Below are 18,251 nucleotides of genomic sequence, written 5' to 3'. Positions count from 1 at the left end.
GGAATAAAAGTCAGTGTGTGGGTGATGCAGCACCCCACAATGGGTTTAAAAGTTGTTCTGACATTCGTCTTCCGATTTTTATCACAAGCGGACTGAGCTGGATGTGGAGACTTAAGGGAAGGTTTGGGTTTTTTTTATGTGGGTTTGTATGAGGTACTTATCCATAGAGAGTGTATTAACTACAGTAAATGGCAGCTGGCACGGCCCCAGTTTGGAGAAGCAGGCAGGAGTACCAGCAGGGACGCAATACACTGCTGTGGACAGGAGCAGCCCAGCTTTTCAAAACCACCAGAGCCCATTGACAAGTCAGTCATTTTATGTCACAGTAGAAGAGAAGCCTGTCTACCACTGCCTGTCTTTGTTTGTATTGTTGTGTGACTTTGGTAGTACAAACTAATCTTTTCAAACATGAAAGTCACACAAAAACATTAAGACAGTTACTTAAGAAGGCAGCAGTAGACCAACAACTCCTGTGTTCTGTGAGTCAAGTCAAGTCAAGTCAGATTTATTTATATAGCGCATTTACAGATGGCTGAGCCGCACCAAAGTGCTTCACATAAAAGTGCAAGAAAGTGCAATAAAATACAGAATTGACAAAATTGACAAAGGTAACAAAGAAAACAAAAAACAAAACAAAATTTAATTTAAAATAAATTAAAAGAAGATGGGATATTTTTTTTAAAAGCACTGTGGGATTACTAGGGTACACTATTCCCTAGCACTTGCCAGAGGAAAAAAAAACTTTAATCGAAGGCAAGAGAAAAGAGGTGGGTTTTTAAGTGGGATTTAAAAACATTTAGTGACTGCGCTGCACGGATGTGGAGGGGGAGGCAGTTCCAGAGTCTGGGGGCTGCTACTGAGAAGGCCCTGTCGCCTCTTGTTTTTAGGACCTGGGCACCTCCAACAGCAGCTGGTCAGCTGACCGTAGAGCTCTGGAGGGGGTGTGGTGGTGCAGGAGGTCAGACAGGTATGTAGGGGCCAGACCATGGAGGGATTTGTAAACAGTTAGAAGAAGTTTATAGTCAATGCGGTGACGGATGGGGAGCCAGTGGAGCGATGCGAGGACTGGGGTGATGTGATCATGTTTTTTAGTGCAGGTGAGGAGTCTGGAGGCTGAGTTTTGGACCAACTGCAGGCGGCGAAGCTGCCGTTGATCCATGCCGGTGTAGAGGGCGTTACAGTAGTCCAGTTGTGATGTGATGAAGGCATGAATAGTTTTCTCCAGGTCACTCTGAGGCAGGTAAGCTTTTGTCTTGGCTAGTGTTCTCAGGTAAAATTACGTTTTTTTTTCAAAGGAGTCTGGTGGCTTTTTTAATTGCCCAGCTGCTGTGCCAGTGGGCTGGTTTCTGAGTGTGTATGTGGGTTGGTATAATCTGGCCTGGGGGGGGGGGTTTAAATAGCTTCGCCTCTTTTATACCCCGGGTATGTTTTGGGCTAGCCCACTTTAACCCCAGGTATAGTTTGGCGCGCGGGGGGGCTGCTTCTCTAAATGGGGGGCGTGCCAACTGCCATCTACTATAAGTAACACAATCTGGGGTTCGGCAATATATTGTTATTACGAGTTATACCGATATATTTTAGAACTAGATTTGTAGTTGAGACAATACCACCATACACTGTAAAAAAAGTTAAACAATAGCTACTCAATAAAATTGAGGCAAAAGATTGCACGCAATATTATTAATTAAATCTAACTATTTTACAAGTTAACCTATGTAATTAAGGGTAAAGTGCAAGAATTTGAAGAGGTGTGGACACCCTTAATGGACTTTCTCAAGCAACAGTAGATTATATTTATCTGTAAGCATAATGAGTGTAACAATTTTTTTTATTTAAAAAAAAAATTATTATTATTTGTTGTAATTGTTATTTTATATTCACACACTTTTTTATTTTATTTTAATTTTTATTCATTTTATTTTTTGTGTATGTGTGTTCAGCGGGGTCTGCCTGCTTTTCATTATGTGGCTAGTGTGGTGAGTGTTGATGTGTTTTGTATGTTCTTATTGAAAATTAATAAAAACATTGTTAAAAAAAACAAAAAAAAAAAACTATGTTACAAGTTGAGTTAATAACAACTTAACAGGAAGTGCCTGTCAATTAAAAATGGAGTACGGTAATTCTATTGTGTTGGATTCATTCAAAATTCTCTTGATTTAAAATTACATACACATAAAGATTATATTTAATGTGATCAAAATAAGTAGATTCTATCTCAAACATTTTTATATTAAAGTTACTTAAACAACTGCCTCAAAATCAAGGACGCATTTATATTTAATACATTTTATCAAATATATTAAGTAAAATTAAATGACTACAGAATAATTTATAACAGTGTATCGATATATATTATATTTTGATGTTGCCTTAACTCATGACCGATATTTGTAGCTGTGGTTTGCTCCCGTTTGAGCCCAACAGGAACAAAGCATTCTCTGCTGTTCATACTTTTCAGCTTCTATCACGCACAACACAACAAACTTTTCAAAAAATCATGGCGACACGATTGATAAAGAGCAAGAGGTAGTTCCTAAGAAAAAAAAATGGTTCTGTAATTTGGAGGGATTTCGGATTGCTGATGAAGAGCAACGCGACGATTTTGGTAAAACAGCGGCAAGAAAATTGCTTCAAAAGGTGGAAGGTTTTGAATTTGATAAAGTCTTTAAATACAACAGGTTGGTGATAATAACTTGTGGCATTGACTTAAAACTAAACATTTTGCACTTTTTGTTTAAAATACCAACATATATAGTATATTGCCGTTCGGCCTAAAAGTAACAGGACATGAGTTTTGGTCCATATCGCCCAGCCCTAATACAATCCCAACTCCTAAAAAGGTGGGATGCTGTGTAAAACATATATTAAATATAGAATGCATCAAATTCTGAATTCAAGGTAGGGGTGTGCCATATCGTATCGTTTACGATAATATCGGTATTTTTTTTTATGGTTAAAAAAAATGCTTATCACGATATTGGCAACATTCCTACTTCTTGATGTAGTGGCGTAAGCCTAACAATTAAAGTTGTTTTAATCACAAAAAGCTACTTACTCTCGCTAAACACATCTCACAGCTTTCAAAATAAGAGCACGTGTGTTAACAGAATCCACCACAGAACATACAAGAAGACTGTCAAAATAAGATGCCTTAAATAAAACATAGAAGAACCTTTATTCTCCTTTGAATAATGTCATTAAAATATGCCCCCGGAACCCCTAAATGGTTATTTTTTATTATTTGCTCATACTCAAGAGTCAAGAGTAAACATTTTTGTATTTGGCAACTGTCGAGATTTGCACTTCACACTACATTTTAGATTTTTATTTATTTATACAGACTAAAAAAAACATCTTTTTAAGTATTTTGTAATATTGTGAAGAATAATCGTTATCGCAAAAATAGCCTTCAATATCGTGATATTTATTTAGGGCCATATCGCCCAGCCCTAATTCAAGGGTGTATTTACAATAAAACAAAACTTGATCTGTTGAAGATATTATATATTGTCTTTGTACAGTTTTCAATTAAATATCTGTCAAAAGGACAAGCAGATGAAGGAATTCTGTTTATTCACATTTTAGACAATTTCCCATGACAGCCTTTATTGAATCAGGGTGGAAAAATAGCTAATACAACCCCACTTCAAAAAATCTGAACTATCGTTTCACAGTGATAGCTGCACAAATATAGTTCCCTTTCCTGTATGGGTGAGAGTCTTGTCATTAGGGGGTGTAGTGGTAATTACTGTGATTATGTGTAAAACACTGATGCAGCTACTGTAGGTATAGTGCACAGCCCGGCACAATCAGCAGCCACAGAGCAGCTTTAATCACAAAACATGAAGGTCCTCTGGGCTTTTACACAATGTTTACTGACTGAAAACTTTTTGTGTATAAGTTTAAAAACTAGCTCATCATCTTTGACGCAATGTTTTAACGACCGTAGTCACCTTAGCCATTGTTAATGTTATTAATGCCACCTGTGTGCCTCCTGCTGTGACAAGTCAAAATACCTGATGTGCGAAAGGTCTTTTCAAATGGTTTGGATGGCCATGCAATTAAAACTGCAGGATGTTAAAAGTCCCACAGCACAAAACAGCCATCATGTATCTGCAGGAGGTTGATGGGTTAATGGTCACTACCAATGAAACAATCATTACCATGTCAAGTGATTCAAATTCTGGCTTTTATAAAATGTTTTCCAGCGCTCGCTTTGAAAAAAAATCCTCCCACCAGCAATACGCAGCTACTCTCATTTTCAGCTGAAGATAAAGCAAACAACGTGCTTTTAACTCCTGAACTCAAACTAAAAAGTAAAAGCTACATTAGTGGGTAAACTCTTCACAAGAGGTTTGTCCTGAAAACAGAAACTTTTCTCATAGACACTGAATGTGGATTACAGTAAAAAGAGATAACGGTTTCTTGGCTGCAGATACAGAGTAATAAAAGATAATGATGGCCATACAGAACTACATTAGGATAGTTCACACTTTAGTTTCTACAAGTGTATCAGAGGATTATTTTAGGAAAATCTAATTAATAAGCTTTTTTTGCATTATTATTATTATTGTTATATTATCTGTATGAATAAGTACACAGATTGTAAAAAAAAATAAGCCAAAATTAGCATCCCAATTAATATGACACTTAACATCAATCATGGATGAACTCTGCTAACCAAGTTCACTACCTAGCATCGGTGTTAGCTGTTACACCTACAGGTACGTGGTCTCGTTGGGCTGGGAACCACCCTCTTGTCAAGAATGGTCACTTCTGGCTCCAAAAACACAAGATGGCGTTCAATCATTTATTATCCTTAAATGCATATCCGCAATCCCAGCTGACATTAGGGCGAGAAGCGGGGTACACCCTGCACAGGGCTGACACATAGAGACAGACAATCACACTCTCATTCACACCGACGGGCAATTTAGAGTCACCAATTAAATTAGTGCATGTTTTTGGACTGTGGGAGGAAGCCGGAGTACCCGGACAGAACCCATGCTGACACGGGGAGAACATGCAAACTCCACACAGAAGAGCCACAAGGCGGAGTCGAACTGGCGACCCTCTTTCTGTGAGAAAAGAGTGCTAACCACTAGACCAGCGGTTCCCAAACTTTTTTAGCCGCGCACCCCCTTCTATGTCCCAACCGGGTTGACGCACCCCCACACCTTAAAAAAAAATCAAAAGGCAATAAGCTTTTTTATAGCTATATTAAAGGTGGCATGTTTAATCATGCTGAAATGACCAGAACACACATATAATAAAATAATCACCATCATAACAATGCGCTCTCGCATTTGAATTCATCTGAAACACAGTTTCAATATAATGCAACAAAGTTATGCGCAAGCTTCCACTTTTAAGAGCAAAGAGGATGATGACAGGCTCAGGATCAGAGGCAGAAAGCACATAAGTTGGAAAATGTTATAATATTTTGAGCTGCATTGAACAAAAATTGCAGCAAATTTAAATGACCGTAGAGGTTACACAACCCCGTCATCATAACACGAGTTGGAAAAATGGAAGAAGATAACTTCTTCTACGCTTCATTTTAAGATGAATTTAAGATGCATTTTGAATTTTTGCCTGCATTTATTGCCTGCATTTATTAATTAATTAATATTACAGTTTTTGATTTTACATTTTACAAAGGAAATGTTTATTTACACTTCTTTATTGTGTGGGGGGAAAAATGTAATTGTGTAATTATCAGGCCGCCATTACATTTTTCATCTTGCGCACCTCCTAGCAGCAGCCTGTGCACCCCTGAGGGTCCACGCACCACACTTTGGGAATCCCTGCACTAGACCACAGTGTAGCCACCAAAGCTGAAATGACAGTATCAATGTATGTTCTACAGACGTCCTAGCTGTTTCTTACCTGGCCAGTGCCTGGACCTTCCCTGTGTGTCTCTCCTCTAGCTCTGCCAGCTTCCTCTTCAGCAGATCCGTTTCCTGCCTCAGACCTGCTGAGTGCTCCATCTCCCCATCCAGCAGACTGCGTAGAGACCTGTCAGACGCATGAAGCAGATCACTATCTCCCGTTTACCTTCAGGTGATACGTCTCCATACGTAATCCTCTACATTCTGCACGCCGACATTCTGGTAATGTTATTTTCATAAACAGTAGATCGGATAAACATTATTAAGCTTCTTTAATTGCAGTCACACTCGGCTCTGATACAAAACACTTAATCAACACACATCTGTGATTGCATCGCTGTTATTTAATGCCCCCGAGCACAAATCACAGTTTATCATAAAGATCTAAATACTGCTTGGCAGACGATTCACATTTATTTATGGTTAATTGCAATAATACTGTGTTTTTTTTGGACCATTACAACAGACTTTTATTAAACTGTGTTTTGCAGTTTGCACAACAATCTTTTTGAGCAGCTGTTAAATGAGCGTAAATCACAGTCTCTTGTGGCTTAATGCTAAAAACAAAACAAAACAAAACCATTTCCTGCCCCCAAGTCAGCACAAAAAAACCCCATCGTCTCAGGATAAAAAGAAAACAAGCTGACACAATTTATACAGAAAGGTCATTCGATATCTTCCTCCAGTCCGAGTGTGAGTGTGTGTATGTAAATGTGTGTGTGTTTGGGGAGTTTGCGAGCAGCAGATAAGGAGAATATATCCCAACGTACGTGTTTTGTTCCTCCAGCTCGTCCTTCCTGTTCATCATGGCTACAATTGCCTGACGCAGCTCCACTGCAGAGGAAACAGAACAGAGTGAAGTCGATTTAGTATCGAAAACTATATAAAAACACACACAGACACTACACAAGCAATATGCATAAACTCATAACCTTCACTTTTCAAATGTAGAAATAACAAAATCCCACTTTTAACGCTGCACTATTGTTCCATCCTTAAGATGAACTGCTTTGATAAAAATCAGCTTTTTACTTTATTCTGCTGACAGAAGTTATATAGAATATCTATCTATCTGACTCACAGGGAACACTTTTATTGCTACAGTAAAATATACTTTTTTGAAAAACTACTAAAAAGCCCCGAAGAGAGAAACTAATCTTAGATAAATGTAAGGGGAAGAAAACACTGGATACCATTTGAATTAAACTATGTATCAAGAAAATACGAAACCAAACTCACAACGGCAATTACAAGTGAATAACAGTCCTGAAAAGTGTAATTTGCAGAAGGTAGGCAGTATTATTTTTGTGCTGAGAGCAGGACAACAAAACCATCATCTTCGGTTATTTCGGCTCGTATATCTAAACACCAACAGCAGCCATTTTTATTGTGTTACCACTCAGATCCAGCAAAGTAGTGAATCCACTGACATATTCAGCTGATGAAGGTCACTGTCACCTCTTATATAATGGCTGAGTAGCAAAATCAAATATTAAACAATGCCTCAAAATTGTTAATGTAGCAAAGCTGTCACCTAAAACAGTTTCCAGAGTAATGGTTTCTGATATTCCTTCAAAGCTGTTTTGATCACTGAGCTGTTGCAAAGTACTCCGACTGGAGAAGTAAACGGATGCTGTCCATCAGCGGTTTTGAAAAGAATGGAATGTCGGAAAATAATAAATCAAAACTGTGTCTGAAAAGACGGCTTGTACAGTCATGTAGTGATTGGATAGTAGTTTCTTGACAATGAAAAGCATTCTTTTAATTTGGGATGCCAACAAAGTGCTTATTTTGTTCTAAAAATGTGTTAAAAAGATCAGTTGGTAGAGTTGGTTTCAGGTATTTAAATTAAAAACAATTAGGGATGGGTACCTTTCACATTTGAATCGATACGGTACCGATACCCGGTACCTGGGAATCAGTACCGGTACTCAACGGTACCAATTTTCGGTACTTTTGTGTTTGTTTATGTGGTAATAAATGTTAATTTGTTTAATAATAAAATCTAATTTTTTCAATTCAACACATTTATTTCTCAAAATATAAACTTTAAAAAATGTAACAAAACAATATAAAATCCAGGATGAGCAGTGCTTTATTGTTGAGTGAACGTGCATTTTGTAACATGAAGGTTGCAGTGTTATCAAAGAATGTAGAGGAGCGATCTCAGGTGCACGGAGGAGGAAAAAAAAAGGTTGCAAGTGCACGTGTGATTTGTTGTGATGACGTCGTAGCTGTGCGCCGGAGCACCGGTCAGACAGTATTGTGGGCATAGCATGGTTGGAATAAACATAGTTGAGTCGGGCTGCTCTGTGCAAATATCGAGGATTACGCAGGAGTCCGAGGGATTTAATTTCAGCGAGGCAGTTTGGAGTAAAGTGGCAGGTAAATTTCGGAAGTTTGGAAATTCGGAGGTGGAAAGTGGAGTATTAGCGGAGGACCAGAGATGCAGCAGCTAGCTGCTAGCTGCTAATGACTGGTGTACAGCAGAATGGAGAGAGCAAACGGAGTAAGGAAGGTCCAATCTGGAGGCAGACGAAGGCCAAGCCCGGGTAGAGACATTGGAGAGATAGCAGCTGGCGGCTAGCAGGCCTAGAGCCGGGCTGTTTGTCTCTGCGCCGGGGTGGAAGAGGGCAACAGCTAGTGGCTAGTGGCTGCGGTGAGCAGACAGGACCAGATGAGGAGGTAAATAAAAAAATAAAGAAAGATAGTGCGATCGTCAGCACGCTTGTTAATCAAAGACGTCAAATGAAAACAGGTTGAAATCAATGATCAGTTTAAAGTAAACGCCGTTTAGGTACCGAAACATGGTACCATTTGATTTTACATGAATCGGTACTCGGTAGTACCGACGGAATTCGGTCAGTACCTATAAAAGTACGGAATTCGGTACCCATCCCTAAAAACAATCCATTCTTTTTTTAATACAAAGATTAAAAATAGACTTTCTGTTCACTATAAAGTGTCAATGAATTTAAGTGCAAGTGTTTTTTATGGGTTAAATTAAAGAGTCTATGATGATCTTTCAGTTATGAACATAGACCATCAGCTTCTATCTGCGTTTACTTCTCAAAACAAAACAGGGAAATAAAATGGTATAATAAAGACAGCGACCACAACTGAATTGATAAGTCTGATTAGTGTGTTTATGTTTCTACTGTGTGGGATGGCTGGCTTTATAACACAGGTTTAAGGGCAGTACTATGGAGCTATCAACATAATAGAAGACAACACAAATGGTGTTTGATCTTGCAGCTTGAGACTCAGCAGCTTGAAGACAGCCATAGCTCACAATAATGGTGGAAAGGCAGCTATTGAATGTTCCAGGATCATTATGTAGGACAAAACTGATTTTAACTAATCAACAATACATATGGGTGGTTGACGTGAACTCAAATTCAAAGTGAAAAAAAGAATAATTCAAAAATATATGTCAAATGACATACAATTATATTCCCTTATATGTGAATAATTCAAAACTGAATGTGTCCATTTCTAAATCTTCATATATTTAGCATATTATTAACTTTTTGGTGTGGTAGTCCTAAAATGTGTCCACCGGTGCAACAAAATAAAGAATGTCATTATTTAATTCAGAGAATGTTGGACAGATAAGATAGATAAGCCCAAGGCATATTAGTTATGAATATTTTTTATCAATTTACATTCTTTTCAATGATCAATCAATGTAAATTGATAAAAATATTCAGATCAATACTTAAACTGCGTTGTACCAAAGGACTACCTTAAGACGACCAGTTCCAACACTGCACGGAAATAGTAATATTATGAAAATATTTGAGACAGAAGTGATCTTGTGTGCAGTCCACCTACTCCAGAGATGTCTTCTGTCCTTCCTGATTCTGGAAGGACCCCTCTCAGTAATGGGCTGGTCACATTAATGCCTGTTTTATATCTACATAATGGCGTTGCTCCAGGAGGACACCAGTTTTGCGGACAAAATGTAATGTGTCATAATAACTCTACATAGGGACCTTAACACTTATATCCTCTAGATTCATTAAGTAAACACTCGTATGACATTACAGTTGTTTTAAGATAAGTAATGCTACCTAGTCCAGTTGCACCGGTGGACAAATGTCATGTTCAAAACAGAATATTTGCACAGTTGAAGAACGATGCTCATTGTTTGCAGATGGATTAGATGTAGAAGAATGAACTGCATATTAAAACATTAATTTTAACGAAATATTATCAAATTTTAGTAATATTTGTCACTGGGAACACAAAAATTGAGCGTCACGTCAACCACCCATATACAGTACAGGCCAAAAGTTTGAACACACCTTCTCATTCAATGTTTTTCCTTTATTTTCAGACTATTGACATTGTAAATTCATCAAAACTATTAATGAACACATGTGGAATGATGTACTTAACAAAAAAGTGTGAAATAACTGAAAACATGTCTTATATTCTAGTAAGCAAAGGGTGGTTACTTTGAGGAATCTAAAATACAAGACATGTTTTTAGTTATTTCACACTTTTTTTGTTAAGTACATAATTCCATCTGTGTTCATTCATAGTTTTGATGCCTTCAGTGAGAATCTACAATGTAAACAGTCATTAAAATAAAGAAAAACGCATTGAATGAGAAGGTGTGTGTCCAAACTTTTGGCCTGTACTGTATATCCTTTTTTGCAACTGGAGGCTGGTCAAATAAACATCAGATAGCAGCGACTTCAGTCTGAAATCCTCAGTATCCCTTTCAGCCTTAAAGCTCCAGTCAGTAGAACTGGAGCTGCAGCCAAAGTCTGCTCGCAGTCAGCTGCCGGCTGATGTTAATCTCCATCCTGATGTAAAGGACAGATTCGGGCCGGGCTATGTGGTGGTACAGTGACTCATCTCCATAGTTACGCTTGGAGGTGCACATGAAGGTTTCAAAGCCCATAACTAGGCTGTTACCAGGATTTCCAAAAATAACAACCATGAGACAAGGAGTTAATCTACCCTGCACTTTGCATTCCACCATTACACACACACACAACATGCAGAGACCACAACTCTATCCTCATAACTAATGTAGGGTGTCGATGTAGCCCCAGACACAAGTAGGTCTCCTGCTCCTCCGAGCTAAGTGCCTGGTTCTGTAGAGGAGGAGGAGAGAGGAAGAGGAGCGCAACAGAGAGCAGACGAGAAAAAAAGAGGAAGTCTATTATCTCCACAGCTCCATTCTCCACATCAGCAGGCCAGAAATAAATGTGACCTTAAGTCCGACCACGCGTTCACAGCGGGTGCCACAGGCGAGCCATTAGGGACTTCAGTGGAGCCAGACGCCCCTCCGTCCTCGCAGGGAGACGTGGACAAATTACAGCGCAAGTGTGTGTGTGTGTGAGTGGAGGTATGCACATGCAACATAGTCTTCATATGTGTAAGAGCTACCTTTGCTAGGGGGAAAAAAAAGTGCGTGTGCGAGTGCATGCCTCTACCGGAAACCTGCACGCTCTTGCTCAATTGTTCCAATAATAGATGCATTAGCAGAGAGCTAGGCCATGTAATCGAGGTGCCTTGTGAATTATAGACTCCATACTCGCCAATCAATGGACGGCTTGGCCTCACACGCTGTCAGGCCTGGTGGAAATCACTGCACTGTACAGCTCTCCCTCTCACACTCTCATACACACCTTAAGAATCCAGCTCGCTTCATATTCATCTCTCTCTTACATGAGCCAATCATCTGGTCATTGTGGAACTTAAAAAAAAAACCATAGACCGTCGAAATGAAGTCAACATTGGTTTGTAAGCTGAATTCATATTTGTAGGAGAAGGTGGAGCTGTGGAAGAGGATGTTAAGTGTATTGCTGTATTCCTAATTGAAAATGAACAGCCAACTCCTCACTGGGGATTTCCACCGGGCGTGTTACAGCAGCAGAACGTCTCCACCGCGGTTTTGCTGCGTCTTCTGCCCAGCGTCAATTCACACCGGGCGCATTACAGCCGGTCGAATACATGCTAGAAAACGAGATCACGCGATAATCCTGACCATACGGGAGACCGCGAGATCCCGTGATAAAGTCTAAACTCTATTTATACAGTCTATGGATAAACTGTGTGTATAAAGTAAAAAAAAACAACAACAACAACCAACAGCTTACTTTGCTTCTCTGACGTGAAAGATCTGTTGATCTGACCACCTATCCTTATAAAAACAATATGTTATGTCATAAATGATTGTATGATGTTCCACTTCAACAATCAGTCTCTTGTCGTCCGTGTCGCCGATCCTCTGAGACCCTTTGATTGATTGATTGATTGATTGCTGATCTGGTGCCCCGGTCATAACATAATGTTGATGTGAAGTAGTTTTAGGCTGCATGAACTGCCTATTGTGTTTTGTTTTGAAAGGGGTGTTTTAGTGTTTTACGCTGATTCTGAGTCGGACTTGTTGTAAAAATGAAAAGATAATAAAAACTATGAATTATAAAAAAAAGAATGGTCAAAACTGAACAAACAAAGGCAAAAAGTGTCCTAATCTTTAGTCCCAAACCTTAAAAAACATTGGATCCTATATTTCCTGTGATGCACCTCAAAAGTGCCTTTCATTAGAACCCCAGAGCCTCCTCAATACCAACTTCTTTAAAAGAACAAAAAAGCACCTTCACTTTGAAGTGTAGGTGTAGTGTTTTCTCAGGCCCCAGTTGGGATAACCCTCATGACATCACTGATATGACATCACCAGCAGCTCCCTCCACAGCCACAGAAGCCATTAAACAATAGTTTTCACAGGCTACTTTTCCTGGCAAGTAAGCTCAGCTAGAACTGAACCAACATTCATTTTAGAGAGGAAAATCTCATAAATTACAGATATGGTGGTCGATTTACTGAATTTTAAACTGGAATTAATGATTGTGCACCAATTTTGCACTGGTAAGAGCATGCAAAGGTACTCAAATAAACTTAGATAACTTTATGTTATAAAAAATAATAATAGACCAAAATAATCATACAGCTCGATAAAAATACGTCTATGACAGGGGTGGGTAACCTTTACTAACTAAAGAGCCACCCTAAAATCGCGTAATGGAGCCTGCAAACCTTATATTGAGCCTAAAATGAAAATTAAACAGCCTAATAAGTCTAAAATAGCCTACCAACATTATTAATAGTCATATTGGGCATTTATTAATATGATTTTGAAACCTAGTCTATCTCAGGGAACTCAAAACTAAACTCAAAGTTGGTAAAACTTAAAAGTTAAGGCGCCGGGCCAGAGACTTTCATAAGCTATGAAACACGTTTGAGTTGACTTAAATGTCAAAACTTTTTTAATATGCTGTAAAAAGGCTATACATTTTTACAATTAAGTAAAAATATGTATATAATGTTTTTGTCTCAGCCACTGGGAGCCCCTGCAGGCGGCCTAAAGAGCCAAATGAGGCTCTGGAGCCACAGGTTGGCCACCCCTGGTCTATGATATACCGAGCATCATTTAGAAAAGTTGGTGGCATGGCCCTTTAACTTTGTCTTTATAAGGATACAAGTTGTGAGCATTAGTTAGAAATAAGCCGCAAACAACGCCAATTTAAATTGCGTTTAACTTGCTTAAGGCAAAATCCAAGATGAGATATTCTCATAAATGCTTAATGCTTTCCAAGATTTTTTTCTCCGAGTCACGTTCCCTTAACCTGCCTCATCTTCTTCTTCTTCTGTGGTTTCCTACGTTTCCCGGAACGACTTTGCACAACCCCTGCAGAAAGGCGCCTGTACTTGTTGCTTTGGGTTAGCTGAGTAGGCGGGGAGAGCAGAAGCAACAGAGCCAGCGAGAGCAACAAGAGGGAGGTTTTTCTTTTTTTTTTTTCCAGTCGAGAAAAAGTCATGGTCTTTTCCTCAAAATGCAAAATCTGTTTTGGCTGTGTTGTATTCTGGTCTATTGAGCCACACAGTAGGCGTAAAAAATGCTATCTCTGCCTCTGTCGCGATGGATTTCTTCCACTGAGACTCTGATTATTTTGTTTAAAAACCTTGCTTTTAGTGCAGAGAGTCATAAATATATGACCAGACATGCAGCTGTAGGTAACTTTACATTACCTAAAGCAAGATCTAACGCCATCAAGCGCACATTTCTGTATAGAGGTATGAAAGAATGGAATTCACTGCCTAAAAATATCAAACTCATCACTAACATAAAGCAATTCAAAATATTAATAAAACAGTATTTATCAAAATAAGAAAACATGGTATATTTATATGTATGTAGTATATTTCTATAGATATATGGGTAACACTTTACAATAACCATAATTTATAAATGGTAAACATATAGTTTATTAATGTTTAACCATCATTTATAAACTGTATATAGGCCATTTAGAATGGTAAATACATCATTTATTAATGTTTAACTAACTACATCATTTATAAATGACAAATAGATGGAATATTAATGTAAGTTTATAGTTACTTTACCATTAACAAACAATTAAATGATACTTAATAGTTGATTAATAGTTTTAGTTGCACTCATTATAACATTTTTAACACCATATTAAGTATGTTAATGATTTTGAAATGATTCATATAGCTTTAAGAAATTGGTTGAAAACATTTAAAGATTAAACACTTTGTAAATGGTTAATAATTGGTCTATAAACCATCTATAAACATCATTTAGTTGGTTATTGTAAAGTGTTACCGATATATGATATGTGTTATTATAATGTATATGCTGTAGAACGAAGGTGTATATACAACAAATGTACTATGTGTTAGTAGATTTTGTAATGATGTATACATATATGTAGAAATGTGTGTAATATGGATTAATATGTGAATAATTTTTGTTTTGTTTTATTTTTTATTTTTATTATGTTTTGTGTTTTTAACTGTATATTTGATACTGTTGGACCCCAGGAAGAATAGCTGTGGCTTTGCTGCAGCTAATGGGGATCTTTTTTTTTTTCCCACAATATTTTTATTTTATTTTCAGTTTAAAACACTTTGACATACAGCTTTTACATTCATGTATCGTCATTCAACTTCCATATTTTCAAATAGCTGCATTTACATAGACAGAAAAATTAAAACAAACAAAACATAACACTTGGAACAGGTATGCTCCTCCTGTTAAAGAAAATGGTAATCTATATACAATTGAGTATTGTTTGTAATTGGTGTGAATTAAAACACATATATAGAAAAGCAATATGAATCTGACAATATCGGAATCTGCATTGTCCACAAAGACTAGTTATCCACTTCTTCATCCATTAAATCTAAGTCTTTAATGTAGCTAATGAAAGGGCTCCATATGTCCTCAAATACATGCCATTTAGCCTTTAATATGTAAGTTATTCTCTCTAAAGCATGGGTCTCAAACTCGCGGCCCGCGGGCCAGTTGCGGCCCTCGTGACGATATTTTGTGGCCCCCACCTTGATATGAAAGTTTAATGTGAGTTTTATATGAATGGAACTTTACCGTGTTGTTTGTGGAAGGTCCCTTTATTGCGCAAGCTGGGGCTTTGTTTCACCTGTTTCTATGACGACGTTAACAAAAAGAAAGGCAGCTGCTACCGGACCGTTTATCTACCGTGTTGTTGTGACTGGAAGAAGTGGAAATGTTATGTAATGTAATTTTGTGTCTTTTTTTGTAATTTTGTGTCTTTTTTTGGTAATTTTGTGTCTTCTTTTAAATAATTTTGTGTCTTTTTTAAATATTTTTGTGTCTTTTTTTTTTTTTAGTAATTTTGTGTCTTTTTATTTGTAATTTTGTGTCTTTTTTTGGTAATTTTGTGTCTTTTTCCTTTTAATTTTTTTTTTTTTTAGTAATTTTGTGTTTTTTCAATCATTTTGTGTCTTTTTTGGTCATTTTGTGTATTTTTTTCAAGTAATTTTTTTTCTATCATTTTGTCTTTTTCTTTAGTAATTTTGTGTCTTTTTTAGTCATTTTGATACTGCCTCTAGCGGCCCCCAGGTAATTTGAGTTTGAGACCCCTGCTCTAAAGGAAGGCTTGCTAACATCTGCTAATGGGGATCTTAATAATAAACTAAACTGACGAGGAGCTTTTTGCTCTTGGATTGAGGGACGTCATGGAGAATGTAGAAGACCATTTTCTCTGCCTCTACATGAGAGATTTCTTTTCTCCCTGACCCCCGTGACCTCCTCTTTCCGAGGGCTAATAGATTGAACGAGGGCTCAATCCCTGCGCTTACAGGCAGCTCCACACACCTTTCTCCCTGGCTCTCACACACATATAAAATCTAAGGAATCAAAGAACATCTAGTGGTCTGCTAAGCTCCAGAACACCAACCACACTCCAGGCAAAAAAACCTCTGAGTCAAATACACATTAAAGCTCTCATCAACTGTGTTTTATGCACATCTGAAATTGCAAATGGCAGACATTCACACAATCTGACTTTGTGTCTGTCAAGCAGCATCCTTTGAGGGGAGCAGACAGGTGTGTTTCTGCAGAAACATGTTGTGCACACACTGGACCAACAGTGCCACCCGGTGGCTCGTTCGCCATCATGAAAAATATGATGTAAAAGAAGTGAACACTCTTTTGGCAGAGGACTTCACACGAAGAAATTAGATCACTTTAACCACAGAGAAAAACAACAAAAATACCAATCAGTGAGTCTGATTTAATTTTCTGCAGACGACAGCCGGCGGTGAGACTTCCCGACAAAGATGTGTCAGGACATCCACAGGATTCATTACCATCACACATTTCTTGGGAATACACTCTGAGATTAAATTGTCTTCTGATTAAAGCTCATGAGGCAGTGGTGATTCAACAACTGTGATTTTTGCTGTCATATCGAATACCAATCATTTTTTAAGGTTTGATTTCATTTATGCTCAGCGGTGCGAAGAAATGAAGAAACTTCACCTACGAAACTTTTAACTAAACACTCAATAATCCACTGTTTTCATTAATGCGACTGGCTGCTGAGCCAAATGAGTGCAGTATATGAGACAAATCTAGTTTCAAGCATCTTTCGTTTATATTTCTGGTGATTCTGAAGCTCACCAGGCTTAAATCTAAGTCTGTTTGACTCATTTTGAGCTTCATTTTTCTGCAAGTTTCAAAAAACACATCAAACACACATATATATCGTCTACGACAGGGGTGTCAAACTCTGGCCCGCGGGCCAAATTTGGCCCACAGTGTAATTTTATTTGGCCCGCGAGGCAATATCAAATTATTATATTATTATTGTACTATAAAAAGCTGACCCGCCGGTATTATACGGCGCATTTACCGCTAATACTACAAATCCCGGGGGTGGTCGGGACTCGAACCGGGTTCGAGTCCCGCATCGGACGGCCGTTTACTGCATGTCATTCCCCTCTCTCTGCCCCCTGCTTCCTATCTCTCTTCAGCTGTCCTGTCCATTAAAGGCATGAAAAAGCCCAAAAAAATACATTTAAAAAATAAAAAATAAAAAAAAATACTACAAATCCCACAATGCCCTGCTGTTGTTTTGGCGCGTCAATCAGGACAGGACCCAGAAACGCGCTCCTCTGTGACAGTCGTCATAGCAACCTCAAGCTAGAGCTGTCTCCGAGCTACACCTTCCCAAAAATGGCGAAAAGAAAGGCAGAATTTATTAACCTGTTGAAAAAGTTTATTTTGATATTTAAATCAGAAGGATGCAAATAGAAAAGAGGCATACGATTTTTATTTAATTTTTATTCAACAAATTAATGACATTGATGTGTTTTTTATTTGAAATTAGATTTTGCATGTCTGCACTATTTAGTTATATATTGTATGTTTATAAGCGTTGCTGGTTCCATATTTAATGTTAAAGCAAAACATCTTTGGTATATATTAAAAGGTTTATTTGTTCAATGTTGGCCCACGATTTTATTCAAGTTTTAAATTTTGGCCCATTGTGTATTTGAGTTTGACACCCCTGGTCTACGATATTGTTAACGTTGTTTTGAATATATGTAATTTTACATTATTGAGTATTTATAATATCTCAAAAAGAAAACAAACGGATGTTTACCCATTTAATGTCGCTACATTGAAGTTTAACTGGGAGTCTCTTGAATGTTTAAGTTTAAAGAAAATAAGCGAGAGCTGTTTTTCTGAAACATTGTGTCCATCCAAAGATGTCCTGGGAAGCAAGAAGTATTTTAACAGCATTTTTTTTTGGTAAAGAAATCACATTTCAAAGGTTATCGTCAGATTATCGTTTTCTTTTCTTTTTTTCAAATAATCAAGATTATTTTTTTTTTGCCCATATCATCCACGCCTAGATTTTAGATTCATGATGATGGTTCCTACACCTTTTCCTATATCAAATTCAAACACTTTTCAAGCATTTTCGAGGTGCATTTCCCAGACTGCAAGCACCTTACAGCTGTTTAAATTACATTATTTGCATA

The 18,251-nt window shown here is 37.8% G+C and overlaps 1 protein-coding gene across 1 annotated transcript in view; it reads right to left on the bottom strand.

The window, feature by feature from the left end:
• Positions 1-18,251, bottom strand: part of snx29 (sorting nexin 29) — a 225,082-nt gene that overhangs the window by 182,597 nt on the left and 24,234 nt on the right. Inside the window, exons 12-13 of the mRNA XM_059324471.1 lie at positions 6,662-6,725; positions 5,890-6,018 (exon numbers count right to left, since the gene is read on the bottom strand). Coding sequence (XP_059180454.1) covers positions 5,890-6,018; positions 6,662-6,725 — 193 coding nt within the window. The remainder of the gene's footprint in view (positions 1-5,889; positions 6,019-6,661; positions 6,726-18,251) is intronic.

Source organism: Centropristis striata, chromosome 21, assembly GCF_030273125.1.
Source record: "Centropristis striata isolate RG_2023a ecotype Rhode Island chromosome 21, C.striata_1.0, whole genome shotgun sequence".
Lineage (NCBI taxonomy): Eukaryota > Metazoa > Chordata > Actinopteri > Perciformes > Serranidae > Centropristis > Centropristis striata.
The sequence above is the reverse complement of the archived record's forward strand: the minus strand, read 5'-3'. Positions and strand labels throughout refer to the sequence as shown.